This window comes from Rutidosis leptorrhynchoides, chromosome 1 (assembly GCF_046630445.1).
Source record: "Rutidosis leptorrhynchoides isolate AG116_Rl617_1_P2 chromosome 1, CSIRO_AGI_Rlap_v1, whole genome shotgun sequence".
Classification (NCBI taxonomy): Eukaryota; Viridiplantae; Streptophyta; class Magnoliopsida; order Asterales; family Asteraceae; genus Rutidosis; species Rutidosis leptorrhynchoides.
In genome coordinates, this window is record NC_092333.1 from 476,314,826 (window position 1) to 476,332,799 (window position 17,974).

The 17,974-nt window shown below is 33.0% G+C and overlaps 1 protein-coding gene across 1 annotated transcript; it reads right to left on the reverse strand.

Moving 5' to 3' along the window:
* Window positions 1–4,441: 4,441 nt before the first annotated feature.
* Window positions 4,442–4,993, reverse strand: LOC139839773 (uncharacterized). The gene has a single exon (XM_071829930.1). It carries the CDS (start codon window positions 4,991–4,993, stop codon window positions 4,442–4,444), a length of 552 nt encoding a protein of 183 aa, XP_071686031.1.
* Window positions 4,994–17,974: the final 12,981 nt, after the last annotated feature.

A 17,974-nucleotide genomic window follows, 5' to 3' on the forward strand; every position in this document is an offset into this window, starting at 1 on the left:
AATTGTAAAAATCTATTTGAGTCATACACCGTATTACTATTAGCACCAATCTATATAATTAGTATTATTATTTTATTTATTATTTTCTTGGCCGATTCACACCATACACTTACGTTTAATTTTTTTTTCTTTTTTTTAAGTTTATTATATTTATTTATTTGATTATTTATGTTTGGTCATTCACACATGTACATATATATAAGAATTAGTATGGTAGTAAGAGATTGTTTTGGCCTATTGTGAATTTGACATGTACCCATGACCACTTATATAAATATATATACATTTATATATTTTTCATTTTTAGATTAATTATAATCAAGTACATTTAAGTCCTTGTGCATTTTAATTAAGTTTTATTTATTTCGTTAAACGTTTATAATGATGATGATCCAAGAGTATAAAAAGTTTCGATAATTTCAATTACCTAAAGTCTTGTTGGTTTCACAAAATCAAATAGTCTCGGTTTTCCTAATCGGGTTAGTTTTAATGTCGACCTAGGACATTTCCTAAGTTTAAAATTTCATTTTTAAATCTATCGGTCATTAACTTAATAGAAAACGGAATAGAAAAAGTAGGGCTGTGAGAGTACCTACCCGTTATTGGAAATTTCATCCCGAAATTTCCAATAACGTTGCCATCAGTCGGCGTTGTGTTTAAAAACAGATGAGGGTATTTTTGCTTCATTAAGTCTTCACATTCCCACGTGAATTCGGGTCCTCGTTGTGCATTCCACCGAATCTTGACAATCGGTATTTTGCTTTGCCTTAGCCGTTTAACATCACGGTCCATAACTTCTACAGGTTCTTCGATGAAATTCAGTTTCTCATCAATTTGCAGTTCATCTAGAGGGATAGTAAGATCCTCTTCCGCCAGACATTTCTTCAAGTTCGATACATGAAACACATCATGTATTCTTGCGAGTTGTTGAGGTAATTGTAGTCGATAAGCTACGGGTCCAACACGTTCAATGATCTTGAATGGCCCTACGTATCTCGGGCTTAGTTTTCCTCGTTTGCCAAATCGTATCACACCTTTCCAAGGTGACACCTTTAGTATAACCATGTCATCAATTTGAAACTCTAAAGGTTTTCTACGAACATCGGCATAACTCTTTTGACGACTTCGGGCCGTCTCTAGCCTTTCTTTGATTCGCACAATCTTTTCGGTAGTCTCGTGAATGATCTCGGGACCAGTTAACTGTCGATCACCTACTTCATTCCAACAGATCGGTGATCTACACTTTCTCCCATAAAGTGCTTCAAATGGTGCAGCGTCGATGCTTGAGTGATAACTGTTATTGTAAGAGAACTCAGCTAATGGTAAGAATCGATCCCATCCTTTACTAAAGTCGATCACACATGCTTGCAACATGTCTTCCAACGTTTGTATTGTTCTTTCACTTTGTCCTTCAGTTTGGGGGTGGTATGCAGTACTCATATCTAGTTGCGTTCCCAAAGATTCTTGCAAAGATTTCCAAAATCTTGATATATATCGACTATCACGATCGGATATTATTGAAATTGGCACTCCATGCGTTGACACAACTTCTTTCAAGTATACTTGTGCAAGTTTCTCCATTTTGTTGGTTTCTCTAATTGGTAAGAAATGAGCAGACTTTGTTAGGCGGTCAACTATCACCCAAATGGTATCATAACCGCTTGCAGTCTTGGGTAACTTTGTGATGAAATCCATGGTAATACGTTCCCACTTCCACTCGGAAATCTCCGGTTGTTGTAATAATCCTGAGGGTCTTTGATGTTCTGCTTTGACTTTAGAACAAGTCAAATAGGCTCCAACATAAGTAGCAATATCCGCTTTCATTCCAGGCCACCAATATAACATTTTCAAGTCATGGTACATTTTGTCGGCACCTGGGTGAATTGAATATCTTGTCTTATGTGCTTCATTTAGCACCAAATTTCTCAATCCTCCAGCTTTTGGTACCCAAATTCGTCCAGTGAAGTATCGGGTTTCATCACCTTTAACTTCAAATTGCTTCTCCAACCCTTTGATAGATTCATCCCTTACGTTTTCTTCCTTGAGTGCTTCGAGTTGTGCATCTCGAATTCATGATGTGAGGTTTGTATGAACTACCAAGTTTAGTGCTCGTACTCGTAGTGTCTTAGCTCTTTCCTTTCGGCTTAGGGCATCCGCAATTACATTCGCTTTTCCAGGATGGTAACGGATTTCGCAGTCATAATAATTTAATAGCTCAATCCAACGTCGTTGCCTCATGTTGAGTTGCTTTTGATTCAAGATGTGTTGTAGGCTTTTGTGATCGGTAAATATCATGCATTTCGTTCCATACAAATAGTGTCTCCACATTTTAAGTGCAAAGACAACAGCTTCAAGTTCCAAATCATGAGTGGTATAGTTTTGCTCATGTATCTTCAATTGGCGTGATGCATAAGCTATGACTTTCTGTCGTTGCATCAAAACACAACCAAACCCTTGACGCGAAGCATCACAATACACGATGAAGTCATCATTCCCTTCGGGCAATGATAGAATAGGTGCGGAGGTTAGATTTTGCTTTAATAGTTGAAAAGCGGTTTCTTGCTCATTTGACCATACATACTTCTTGCCCTTGTGAGTTAGTGCAGTCAATGGTCGAGCAATCCTCAATGAATCTTCGATAGTAACCAGCAAGTCCTAAGAATTGGCGCACTTGTGTCGGTGTTTTTGGCACTTCCCAATTCTTAATTGCATCAATCTTCGTTGGGTCCACTTGAATTCCTTGATTACTAACAACGTGACCAAGAAATTGCACTTCTGATAGCCAAAACTCACATTTAGAGAATTTTGCATACAACTTCTCTTTCTCCAATGGCTCCAGTAGTAACCTTATGTGTTGCTCATGTTCTTCTCTACTCTTCGAGTACACCAAGATGTCATCTATGAATACGATAACAAACTTGTCCAGGTAGGGTTTGCATACTCGATTCATGAGATCCATGAACACAGCAGGTGCGTTGGTTAGACCGAATGGCATCACTAGAAATTCGTAATGACCATAACGTGTTCTAAACGCAGTCTTCGAGATGTCTTCTTTCTTGACCCTCAATTGATGATATCCAGACCTTAAATCAATCTTCGAATACACAGAAGATCCTTGAAGTTGGTCGAATAAGTCATCAATTCTAGGTAATGGGTATCTATTCTTGATCGTCAATTTGTTCAACTCTCTATAATCTATACACATGCGTAGAGATCCATCCTTCTTCTTGACAAAAAGAATTGGAGCTCCCCATGGTGATGAGCTTGGTTGAATAAACCCTTTATCCAACAGTTCTTGCAATTGGTTCGAAAACTCCTTTAATTCGGATGGTGCTAATCTATAAGGTGATTTAGCAACAGGTGCAGCTCCGGGCATTAAGTCGATTTGAAATTCCACGGATCGATGGGGTGGAAGTCCAGGAAGTTCTTCGGGAAAGACATTTAGGAAATCCCTAACAACGGGTACATCTTCTATTCGTTTCTCTTTGGGTTTAATCTCCTTTACGTGCGCTAGGATAGCATGGTATCCTTTCCTCAAGTATTTTTGTGCCTTCATGCACGAGATCAGTTTCAATTTCATGCCAGTTCTATCTCCATAAACCATCATCCTTTCCTCATTATCTAAGGGTATACGAATGGCTTTCTCAGCACACACGACTTCGGCTTTATTCTTGGACAACCAGTCCATTCCCACGACTATGTCAAAACTTCCTAATTCTATAGGCATAAGGTCCACCAAAAATGGTTTTCCTTCTAAGTGTAAAGTGCAGTCTTTATAGATTTTATTAGCCTTCATTAGCTTTCCGTTTACGAGTTCTATACAGTACTTAGTGTCTAAGGGATTTTGGGTCTTATCAAACATGCAACTAAGTTCTCTAGATACGAAGCTTTTATTGGCACCACAGTCAAATAGTACAGAAACAATATGATTGTTGAGTAGAAACGTACCGGTGACTAATTCAGGGTCCTCACGAGCTTCATGCGCATTGATGTTGAAAGCTCTTCCTTGTGCTTTCTCATTTGTCTTCTTATTAGGACAAGCATTTCTAAAATGACCCATTTGTCCACATTCATAGCAGGCTTTGGGTGTAGTAGTAACAGCAGCAGGATCATTTGCCCAACAGTTTTTAGCCAAGTGCCCCACCTTCTTGCACTTTTCACAACGCACGGTACATCTTCCTGAATGATGTCGCTCACACCTTTGACAATAAGGAAACTTTCCCTTATAGCCTTTAGCAGATTCTCCAGCAGTACCTTTAGAAACATCTTGCCTCTTGTACGGTTGTTGGTTTGAGTTCCCGTCCCACTTTCGCTTTCCTTCAGTGGACTTTACTTCGGCAGTAGCATTGTTTTTCTCACGTAGAATGAGTTGATCCGTGAGATTGCATGCCATACTGATAGCTTCTTGTATGGTTGTTGGCTTTGAAGAAGTGACATTTCCCTAAATGTCATCAGATAGCCCACGGACATAGCGCTCAATCCTCTTGCACTCGGGAGTAACCATGGTAGGACACATGAGAGCAAGTTCCAAGAATCGAGTGTTGTAGCTTGTAATGTCGGTGCCCACCATTTTCAAATTCCAAAATTCGGATTCCATCTTTTGGATTTCATTTCGAGGGCAATATTCCTTAATCAAACGCTTAAGTTCTTCCCATGGGGTGGCATAAGCAGCATCTAAACCTCTAGCTTGTGAAAATGTATTCCACCACGTTAAAGCTCTTTCTAGCAGAGTACCACTTGCATACTTCACTTGATCAGCCACCACACAATTACTCATGCGGAAAACTGACTCTATCTTCTCGAACCAGCGGGTGAGGCCAATGGGTCCTTCGATACCTTTAAAGTCTAGTGGCTTGCATGCCATGAACTCTTTGTAGGTACAACCATTTCTTCCACCCGAACCTCCGGGAAGGGCAGCTAATGCCGCAGTAACTTGTTCGCTGATCATCCTGTTCAATTCAGCAGGAGTGTAGGTGCGTGGTCTTCCAGCCATTGTTCTTCAAAACAAATGGTTTAACAAAGGTTAATTAGGTTCTAATAAATTATATCTAGGTTCTAAGTTATAGATTAGGTTCTAATGCATCCGACAGGCAGACACACTAATGCAACCTAATTCCCTATAACCAGAGCTCTGATACCAACTATAACACCCCATCAAAATACGGCTTGACGTGGCGTGTTACATTTGAGGTCAAAGTCCAGTCGACGCACTATATGCGACGTTTTCAAAAAAAGTAACATTCATTTATTAAACTAAAATCAGAGTAACCAAGTCTTACAACGCTTGACAAAACGTCAAGTAAAACCAAAGTAAAAATATATTTAAACAATAACGTAAAGAAAATATGAATGCTAAAAATGATAGTTTAAAAAGACTCCATTGATGCCATGCTTGACCTCTATACAGTCTCTTGGTTTGCGGAAGCTAGCTACAGTCACTCACCTGAGAATAACATGCTAAAAAGTCAACACAATGGTTGAGTGAATTCATAGGTTTAAAGTTATGTAATGTAGGTATAGACCACGAGATTTCAGTTTAAAACAATATTAAAAGTAGTGTATACAATCATGAGCACTCGAATTATGAAGCTTAACACCTGCATGTGATAACTCACACGTCTTCTTTTACCCTATCATAGCGTATACCGTCCAAGTATACAGTTACGAAGTAACATGATGTGAGGACCCGTCCTTATCCACCTGGACGAAGTCATCAACATCTGGTCCCATTGCGATGATCGACTCCAAGTAATGTCCTTAAATTGAGCAAATGCACAGCGGAAGACTTAATTCGTACCTGAGAATAAACATTCTTAAAAGTGTCAACCAAAAGGTTGGTGAGTTCATAGGTTTATCATAACAATCATTTCAATATATTAATAGACCACAAGATTTCATAATCATAAACATAATACACTCGCAAGTGTATGTAAAGCATTCTAAGTGGTTGAGCACTTGGTAACCATACTTAACATTTAATCAACGTTGCATATTCCCTTTATTATGAAATCTCACTACACCGTACCAAGTGTAGTCACGAAACGAAGTACTGTGCAACTGTTGAATACTGGTCGTCCAGCCCGGTTGGGGTTGTCAGGCCCGATAGATCTATCAACAGGATTCGCATTTACAATACCCATGTAAATAGTAGTTACCAAGCTACAGGGAAGTATGCCAGTGGTATAACTCAACGTAGAATGTATTTTAAGTACTTGTGTCGATTTCGTAAACATTTATAAAAGCAGCGCATGTATTCTCAGCCCAAAAATATATATTGCAAAAGCAATTAAAAAGGGAGCAAATGAAACTCACCATACTGTATTTTGTAGTAAAAATACATATAACATCATTGAACAAGTGTAAGGTTCATCTCGGATTCACGAACCTATAATCAATTATGTATATTAACACATGTAATGGTAATCGAACAAGTTTATATATTATTAGTGATATAATTGTTATTTTAATAAATTATATGTCTCATTACTAACTTAATTATTTATATTTATTTTTTATATATACTTTAGATAGATAATTGATATTTATTACAAAAGTATTAATATAGTTATCTTTTATGTCATAAATATATTTTTTTTATATATAAAATCTTTAATTGATATATTAATAATACTAATAATAATAATGATAAAAATGATACTAATTATGATAATTCTAATAATAACAAAAAAAATGATAATTTTAATAATAAAAATGATAACTTTAATAAAAATGTTAATTTTAATAATAACACTAGTTTTAAAAAAAAATGATACTTTTAGTAATAATGATAATATTAATAATAATACTGATAATAATTATAATAATGATTTTACTATTAATGATAATAATAATAATAATAATAATAATAATAATAATAATAATAATAATAATAATAATAATAATAATAATAATAATAATAATACTAATATTTAAGGATAATACTAATAATAATAATAATAATAATAATGATAATAATATAAATGATATTAATGATATAATAATAATAATAATAATAATAATAGTTAACTTAATAATAATAATCATAATAATAATAATAATAATAATAATAATAATAATAATAATAATAATAATAATAATAATAATAATAATAATAATAATAATAATAATAAAAGTAAGCTACCTTTAAAAAAGATAACAAGTATGTCACAGCTCAGATTCGAGCCCGTGACCTCTAGTTCCACAAACACACTTCCAACCATTGAACTGCTAGTTTGTTTTTGTAATAACCCGCATGATTAAATACTTAACATATACGAATCTGTTATCATTCCCTTAACATTTATCATCATCATCATCATCATCATCATCATCATCATCGCCTTAAATCATTATCTACTACCTTATATATCTCGCCAACTATTATTAACCATCACCATTCAAATTATCACCGAATAATCATCACTCGTTTAATGATCTTATAAAACACAACATGATTTGTTATAAACCCACTTATCTAGCCCAATGCAAAAACCCATCAGAATCAAACTCTTTCAATCAATTGGGCCACAAGAATTTATACGGCCCATGAGACAAATAAACATGTCCAATTAAATTTAGGACTATTTAAGTGGCACGTTTTTTTTAATCAAGAAATATCTTAGTGAGTTTAGGTTCATGGTACTGTTTGAATAGAAAATAGGTACTAGCAGCTGTAGCAACACTCAATAACAGCAGCTAGCAATCGTTGGTTAATGATTTAAATAGAATCCGAAATAGAAACAGTAGCAGGTTATTTGTAGGGTGTTGACGAATCAAAACAGAAAAACAACGAGTTAGCAGTTGCATCCAAGGCTTCTGTTCACGCAGAAACCAATGGGACTGCTGTAGCAGTCGATTTGCAGCAGAAAATCATAATAGCAATAGCAATAACGAATAGCAGTAACGATGGTTGATCATGGTGGTTTTGATTGTGTTGTTTTGAGGATCTAACAAAAACAGGAAATAAATATAGAAGTGGGTTGTAAATGGGTTCATGTGGTGTGTGTGTGTGTCCGTAAGATCATGGTGGAAAGTGGTGTAGTGGTTCCCGGTTACAGTTGGAAGTGAAACAGAAACAGGAACGTTTGGCAAGAGATTAATCGAAGTGGGTGAGTGTTGGACGATGGTGATGGGGTTTTCATGGTGGATGATCAAAATGGTGATGGGTTTAAGGTGGTGGGTTGAGGTGTTAGCCAAAGGTGGTGGTTGCCGGAGTAATAAGGGTCGTGGTTTACTGTGGTTACAGTGGAGGTGATGATCGTTTCTTTGTTCGAATTATGATAAAAAAAACGAGAGGGATAGATAGAGGGAAAGAGGGAAAAGATGGAGGTGAGGTGGTGGCGATTTGATGATCGGTTAAGGGTGGTCTTCGTCTAGTAAATTATAGCGTAGTGTGATTGGGTGTTATTCGAGGGAGATAGTGAGTTGGTTGCCGGGGATGATGATTGTGTATGTGATCGTGTGTCTTTATATCATATACATGTGCATATGTATATATATGGATATTTATAGATAGATAGATAGATAGTAAGAGATAGATAGATTGAATTTTGTAAAAGAGAGAGATAGATAGATTGTAAAATGAAAAGAACAAAAACAGTAATTATTGATTGATTCAATTATGCACAGTAATGCATAGTAATCCAATCAATTAAACGGAGTACAATATTTAATTCTACCGACAGTTTATCACGAATGACTATATCGTGCTCATTGCTAAACAGTTAACGTATAAAGGTGTTCCTAAAAATCCCAAATTTTTAGATTAAATATATTTAATTATTTCACTCATTAACTGTTTGAAACCTGATCAAAAAGGTGCGTCTACTATTTATTTTTAATTCCAAATAATCTGTACGGAGTATTAAAATTCAACTCATGAAAGTAAAAAAAATATTTTTAATAACTCTAAACTTTACATAACTTAATTATAGATCAATATTTAATTCCAACTTCTCATAAGTTCGAGTCTTAAACTTGTTTAATATCATTCATAAAAATTGACCTGTCATTCGAGCTCGATCTCAACTAAAAATTTAATATTTTTAAAATTAATAAAATAGATTCTAAATATGTTTTTAATAAAGCTAAAATTGATACAACCTATTTTCGGATCATCGTTTATTCTAAAATCACATAAGTTCATTTTTAACTCGTTTAATATCTATGAGATGATAACTGAGTGTCCTTGTCGTTTACTAAATAAATTCGAAACCACATATATATATTTAATATACTTCATTTATATATATATATATATATATATATATATATATATATATATATATATATATATATATAGATATAATTTAAATAATAACTTTTATATATTATTATTAGTTTACATAATTAATTCTAACAATTACAATATATAATATTTCATTTTAAATATATGCATACATATTTACAAGTAATCATATCGTGAGTCGTCGGGAATTGTCAAAGGTCAAATGATAACATGAAAATAGTTCAAAATTTTTGAGACGCAACATAATGGACTTTTCTTATTGTGTCAAAAATACAAAACCGTATCGAGAGTTTGGTTTAAAATTAGTCAAAATTTTCCGGGTCGTGACAGTACCTACCCGTTAAAGAAATTTCGTCCCGAAATTTGATCGAGGTCGTCATGGCTAACAATAAAAATGTTTTCATGACGAATATGAGTTGATAATTAGAGTTTTATCATTATTGATTAATATAGATAAAACGATTCGATCATGTGAAGTGTACGAGTGAAGCTATCACAAAATAGTGAAATGAGAAAAAATAAGATTCGACCTGACTTTTGACGTAGTCACGATTATTCTTCTTGAATTCAAGGAATTTAAAGAAATCTTCTAATCAGAAAGAAAATGTAATAGTACAATTTATTAGCAACTATCGGAATTATGGAAAGGATAGAAATATCAAGTGAATATTTTCTTGATATGTTTAGAGATTAAATAGAATGAAAGAGTTATGTAACATAGCACATGATGAGGATAAGGTCTATGAATCATCATCACGTTACATTAGAAATTTAGCATGACTTACTGTAATATAATCACGTTGGCCAAGCGTCATTATATTATACTAACCCATGCATCAGTTTCCAACACTTCTCCACAATTCATTCATAATTCATACTCAGATTTTACAGAAGTTTCCAATATAATGGAATACAGAAAACACGAAGAGGTAGATAATTTTGGACAAGAATATTTATGAAAATATCTTCAGAAATATCGAAGATATTTATGACAATATTTTTGGAATTTCTAAGTTCGATGGTTGATGGAAAAGATTTTCCGCAAGATTTTAACATGAGTAAGGAGCAAGATATTCGTTGAAAGTTTCATCGGATCCAGAATTACCTGGATTTGTTGAATATAGGGTTTAGTCCTTGTATTTATCCTTGGTCTCTTTCATGGTGTGCTCAATCCGATTTTCAGTACCAAATTTTTCTATCGAGCGTTCCTAACACTTCCTTCTTTATCATCAACTTTTGGCCATTAAGACCATCTACAACATGCTGCTTCGTCAGCATTTTCATAGTTAACAGATCTGGGTCATCGGTTATTAAACCGAGGTGGTTTCAGGAGAATTGTGTTTTTAGATGATTAAACGTTGATGGTAATATGGTGGAATATAAAAGGTTCCCCAGTAACAATAAAGAGTACACATATATATCAAGGTTATAATAAGGTTGTTTCGGATGAAAAGTCGGAGTTGACTTGTTGGAGCTGTGACAAAATTTTGCTACTTTGAAAGGGATTACCAAATTATTTTGGGTACTAATAACACTAAAGGAATTAGCACAGCTACGTGTTAAACGTTTACTTAGTTTTCGTGGGTTTTCAGGTGCATAACTATATGCATCAATCTTTTCTTCCATAGATGAAGTGCGGTTGGTTCATCCTCTCGATTGAGGTTTTTCAAGAATCATGAAAGGTTTGAATGCAAATTTGAATCGTCAAGATACAAATGAGATTTAAGATGAAATCAAGTGGCAAACTTGAAGAATTGTTTAGTTTCATATGTTATAATCAATATTTTAAATTCATTTTTAATTCTCCAATGTTGATAGTCCAATAATCGATTATATATATATATATATATATATATATATATATATATATATATATATATATATATATATATATATATATATATATATATATATATATATATATAATCTTAGAATTATCCCACGACGTATTGTATACGTATTGTCTTTGCATCAACCCATAGACGTATTGTAGACGTATTGTCTTAGAGTTAACTAAGACGTATCGTGTACGTATTGTCTTAGGATTTATCAAAACATATTGTATACTTATTGTGTTAGGATGTACCAAATATTCGAATTAATAAATACGTATCATGACCCATGTACAACTTATTGTCTCAGAATTAATCCGACGTATTGCATGTGTCCCGATTTATCCGACGATATGTAAAGTACGTAAAATAAATAACAGTATTTAAATGACGGTAATTAAAATTGCGAGAATATAAATTGCGATAATTAAATTGCGATAAATAAAATGTAATCAGTTAGCTAGGAACAGTTAACGTGGATTCTTAACAAAATTCTTTATAATTAATTTGTTTGTTTCTAACAAATTTTATTTTGTCCAATGTTTTCTTCATTATGCTACTTGTTGGATTCTGATAGGTCAAAATCCAAATATGAAATTGAATGAAAATGATTATTCTACGGTGAACAGATATGTATATCGGTGATTGCAGGTAGGATAGTAAATGACTATTGAATCGGATTCGAAGAATGTACAATGTAACTTATTAATGTGAAATCTAAATATTCCTCGGGTATTACCTACCCGTTAAAATATTTTCACCATTAACAGTTTGTACAAAAGAATTTTTTTTAATTACAATCTTTATGAAAATATACATACATATATATTTTCTTCAGATGTAATCATGTATTTAATGAGTCAATAAGATATTAAGCTCATTTGATTTATCGTTAATACTAGATTACATAATCTCTAGAACTTTAGAAATTACATAATCGCCATGTTGAGGGAAGATAATCGATGTAGAACGATATGTAGAACGAAGATAAAGTAGATAGAACGATACGTAGACCGATGATTATGCTCGAGGTACAGAATGAGATGTTGAGGCGTGTGATGTTGAAACTTGGGTTGTTGGTGGTTCTGGTATTGATGTTGGTGGTACTTTTGGTGCCGGTGATGTTGCTGAAGCTGGTAGGTTCTGCACCATATTCTCCAAATTGATTACTCGAGCGCGAAGTTCGTTGACTTCTTCTATTATTCCGGGATGATTGGTGGTTTGAACAAGGGTATGGATAAGGTTTAGAATTTGAGATATTATATAATCGTTGCGAGATATTCTGGAAATGAGAGTGAAGATGGTGTTTCGAACTGGTTCGTCGGTAAGCGCTTCAGGTTTTTCGCCGAGAGGTGAATTCGGTTGGTGGAAGGAATCACCTTCTTCTTGTCTCCAATGATTAAGTAGGCTATGAGCCCATCAGATGAATTGGGGATGCCTGATTGGTTGATTTATTATAGTGACGCTGCTTTCGGAGCTTAAGTGAAACTCCATATCGGAATCCGAGGGACTTGAACTAGTGGTGAGTTCCATGTCGTACGATTAGATAAAGGGGTTTTCGATATGAAATGAATTTCAGATGTCGGATGATATTCTATCTACATAGAATACCTGTACGTAATACAGAAGATCCCATAGATTATAGAGGAAATTAAGGAAACGTGTCAGACAAGACTTAATGTGATGGGATGTGAATTTTTCTGTACACCGTTTATGCAATAATTGCAATAAGATGCGTCGAGACTGAAAATGACAAGTAGCTATTTTTCGACAAATGGTGGTAAGCAAACACTTTTAACATACAGACCAGGTTCAAGTCTAGACTCATTAACATAACCTAACAACTACTAGGTCGAAGTCCAGACTCATTAATGCATCCTAACAACTACTAGTTAGACAAACTAATGCAAGACCTGGTTCGCTACAACCACCGCTCTGATACCACCTGTGAGGACCCGTCCTTATCCACCTGGACGAATTCATCAACATCTGGTCCCATTGCGATGATCGACTCCAAGTAATGTCCTTAAATTGAGCAAATGCACAGCGGAAGACTTAATTCGTACCTGAGAATAAACATGCTTAAAAGTGTCAACCAAAAGGTTGGTGAGTTCATAGGTTTATCATAACAATCATTTCAATATATTAATAGACCACAAGATTTCATAATCATAAACATAATACACTCGCAAGTGTATGTAAAGCATTCTAAGTGGTTGAGCACTTGGTAACCATACTTAACATTTAATCAACGTCTCATATTCCCTTTATTATGAAATCTCACTACACCGTACCAGGTGTAGTCACGAAACGAAGTACTGTGCAACCGTTGAATACTGGTCGTCCAGCCCAGTTGGGGTTGTCAGGCCCGATAGATCTATCAACAGGATTCGCGTTTACAAAACCCATGTAAATAGTAGTTACCAAGCTACAGGGAAGTATGCCAGTGGTACAACTCAACGTAGAATGTATTTTAAGTACTTGTGTCTATTTCGTAAACATTTATAAAAGCAGCAATGTATTCTCAACCCAAAAATATATATTGCAAAAGCAATTAAAAAGGGAGCAAATGAAACTCACCGTACTGTATTTTGTAGTAAAAATACATATAACATCATTGAACAAGTGTAAGGTTCGTCTCGGATTCACGAACCTATAATCAATTATGTATTTTAACACATGTAATGGTAATCGAACAAGTTTATATATTATTAGTGATATAATTGTTATTTTAATAAATTATATGTCTCATTACTAACTTAATTATTTATATTTATTTTTTATATATACTTTAGATAGATAATTGATATTTATTACAAAAGTATTAATATAGTTATCTTTTATGTCATAAATATATTTTTTTTATATATAAAATCTTTAATTGATATATTAATAATACTAATAATAATAATGATAAAAATGATACTAATTATGATAATTCTAATAATAACAAAAAAAAAATGATAATTTTAATAATAAAAATGATAACTTTAATAAAAATGTTAATTTTAATAATAACACTAGTTTTAATAAAAATGATACTTTTAGTAATAACGATAATATTAATAATAATACTGATAATAATTATAATAATGATTTTACTATTAATGATAATAATGATAATAATAATAATAATAATAATAATAATAATAATAATAATAATAATAATAATAATAATAATAATAATAATAATAATAATAATACTAATATTTAAGGATAATACTAATAATAATAATAATGATAATAATATAAATGATATTAATGATATAATAATAATAATAATAGTTAACTTAATAATAATAATAATAATAATAATAATAATAATAATAATAATAATAATAATAATAATAATAATAATAATAATAATAAAAGTAATAAAAGTAATAAAAGTAAGCTACCTTTAAAAAAGATAACAAATATGTCACAGCTCAGATGCGAGCCCGTGACCTCTAGTTCCACAAACACACTTCCAACCATTGAACTGCTAGTTTGTTTTTGTAATAACCCGCATGATTAAATACTTAACATATACGAATCTGTTATCATTCCCTTAACATTTATCATCATCATCATCATCATCATTATCATCATCATCATCACCTTAAATCATTATCTACTACCTTATATATCTCGCCAACTATTATTAACCATCACCATTTAAATTATCACCGAATAATCATCACTCGTTTAATGATCTTATAAAACACAACATGATTTGTTATAAACCCACTTATCTAGCCCAATGCAAAAACCCATCAGAATCAAACTCTTTCAATCAATTGGGCCACAAGAATTTATACGGCCCATGAGACAAATAAACATGTCCAATTAAATTTAGGACTATTTAAGTGGCACGTTTTTTTAATCAAGAAATATCTTAGTGAGTTTACGTTCATGGTACTATTTGAATAGAAAATAGGTACTAGCAGCTGTAGCAACACTCAATAACAGCAGCTAGCAATCGTTGGTTAATGATTTAAATAGAATCCAAAATAGAAACAGTAGCAGGTTGTTTGTAGGGTGTTGACGAATCAAAACAGAAAAACAACGAGTTAGCAGCTGCATCCAAGGCTTCTGTTCATGCAGAAACCAATGGGACTGCTGTAGCAGTCGATTTGCAGCTGAAAATCATAATAGCAATAGCAATAACGAATAGCAGTAACGATGGTTGATCATGGTGGTTTTGATTGTGTTGTTTTGAGGATCTAACGAAAACAGGAAATAAATATAGAAGTGGGTTGTAAATGGGTTCATGTGGTGTGTATGTGTGTCCGCAAGATCATGGTGGAAATTGGTGTAGTGGTTCCCGGTTATAGTTGGAAGTGAAACAGAAACAGGAACGTTTGGCAAGAGATTAATCGAAGTGGGTGAGTGTTGGACGATGGTGATGGGGTTTTCATGGTGGATGATCAAAATGGTGATGGGTTTAAGGTGGTGGGTTGAGGTGTTAGCCAAAGGTGGTGGTTGCCGGAGTAATAAGGGTCGTGGTTCACTGTGGTTACAGTGGAGTTGATGATCGTTTCTTTGTTCGAATTATGATTAAAAAAAAACGAGAGGGATAGATAGAGGGAAAGAGGGAAAAGATGGAGGTGAGGTGGTGGCGATTTGATGATCGGTTAAGGGTGGTCTTCGTCTAGTAAATTATAGCGTAGTGTGATTGGGTGTTATTCGAGGGAGATGGTGAGTTGGTTGCCGGGGATGATGATTGTGTATGTGATCGTGTGTCTTTATATCATATACATGTGCATATGTATATATATGGATATTTAGAGATAGATAGATAGTAAGAGATAGATAAATTGAATTTTGTAAAAGAGAGAGATAGATAGATTGTAAAATGAAAAGAACAAAAACAGTAATTATTGATTGATTCAATTATGCACAGTAATGCATAGTAATCCAATCAATTAAACGGAGTACAATATTTAATTCTGCTGACAGTTTATCACGGATGACTATATCGTGCTCATTTCTAAACAGTTAACGTATAAAGGTGTTCCTAAAAATCCCAAATTTTTAGATTAAATATATTTAATTATTTCACTCATTAACTGTTTGAAACCTGATCAAAAAGGTGCGTCTACTATTTATTTTTAATTCCAAATAATTTGTACAGAGTATTAAAATTCAACTCATCAAAGTAAAAAAAATATTTTTAATAACTCTAAACTTTACATAACTTAATTATAGATTAATATTTAATTCCAACTTTGAAATGTCCCGTTCTTATTGATTAAAAACGTTCCATATTAATTGATTTCGTTGCGAGGTTTTGACCTCTATATGAGACGTTTTTTCAAAGACTGCATTCATTTTTAAAACAAACCATAACCTTTATTTCATAAATAAAGGTTTAAAAAGCTTTACGTAGATTATCAAATAATGATAATCTAAAATATCCTGTTTACACACGACCATTACATAATGGTTTACAATACAAATATGTTACACCGAAATCAGTTTCTTGAATGCAGTTTTTACACAATATCATACAAACATGGACTCCAAATCTTGTCCTTATTTTAGTATGCAACAGCGAAAGCTCTTAGTATTCACCTGAGAATAAACATGCTTTAAACGTCAACAAAAATGTTGGTGAGTTATAGGTTTAACCTATATATATCAAATCGTAACAATAGACCACAAGATTTCATATTTCAATACACATCCCATACATAGAGATAAAAATCATTCATATGGTGAACACCTGGTAACCGACATTAACAAGATGCATATATAAGAATATCCCCATCATTCCGGGACACCCTTCGGATATGATATAAATTTCGAAGTACTAAAGCATCCGGTACTTTGGATGGGGTTTGTTAGGCCCAATCGATCTATCTTTAGGATTCGCGTCAATTAGGGTGTCTGTTCCCTAATTCTTAGATTACCAGACTTAATAAAAAGGGGCATATTCGATTTCGATAATTTAACCATAGAATGTAGTTTCACGTACTTGTGTCTATTTTGTAAATCATTTATAAAACCTGCATGTATTCTCATCCCAAAAATATTAGATTTTAAAAGTGGGACTATAACTCACTTTCACAGATTTTTACTTCGTCGGGAAGTAAGACTTGGCCACTGGTTGATTCACGAACCTATAACAATATATACATATATATCAAAGTATGTTCAAAATATATTTACAATACTTTTAATACATTTTGATGTTTTAAGTTTATTAAGTCAGCTGTCCTCGTTAGTAACCTACAACTAGTTGTCCACAGTTAGATGTACAGAAATAAATCGATAAATATTATCTTGAATCAATCCACGACCCAGTGTATACGTATCTCAGTATTGATCACAACTCAAACTATATATATATATTTTGGAATCAACCTCAACCCTGTATAGCTAACTCTAACATTCACATATAGAGTGTCTATGGTTGTTCCGTAATATATATATATATATATATATATATATATATATATATATATATATATATATATATATATATATATATATATATATATATATATAGATGGGTCGACATGATAGGTCGAAACATTGTATACGTGTCTATGGTATCTCAAGATTACATAATATACAATATAAGTTGATTAGGTTATGGTTGGAATAGATTTATTACTAACTTTCACGTAGGTAAAATGAGTAGTTTTTATCAATCTTGTTTTACTCACCATTTCTTCGTTTCTAATCCGTTTTGAGTGATTCCAGTGGTCAAGGTTTCGTATTGAAGTTAACTTTATGAATCTAAATAGAAAAAGTATAAGTTTATAGTCGAAAATACAAGTTACAAGTCGTTTTTGAAAGAGGTAGTCATTTTCGTCGAAAGAACAACATCTTGATGACCATTTTGAAAAACATACTTTCACTTTGAGTTTAACCATGATTTTTGGATAGTTTCATGTTCATAAGAAAA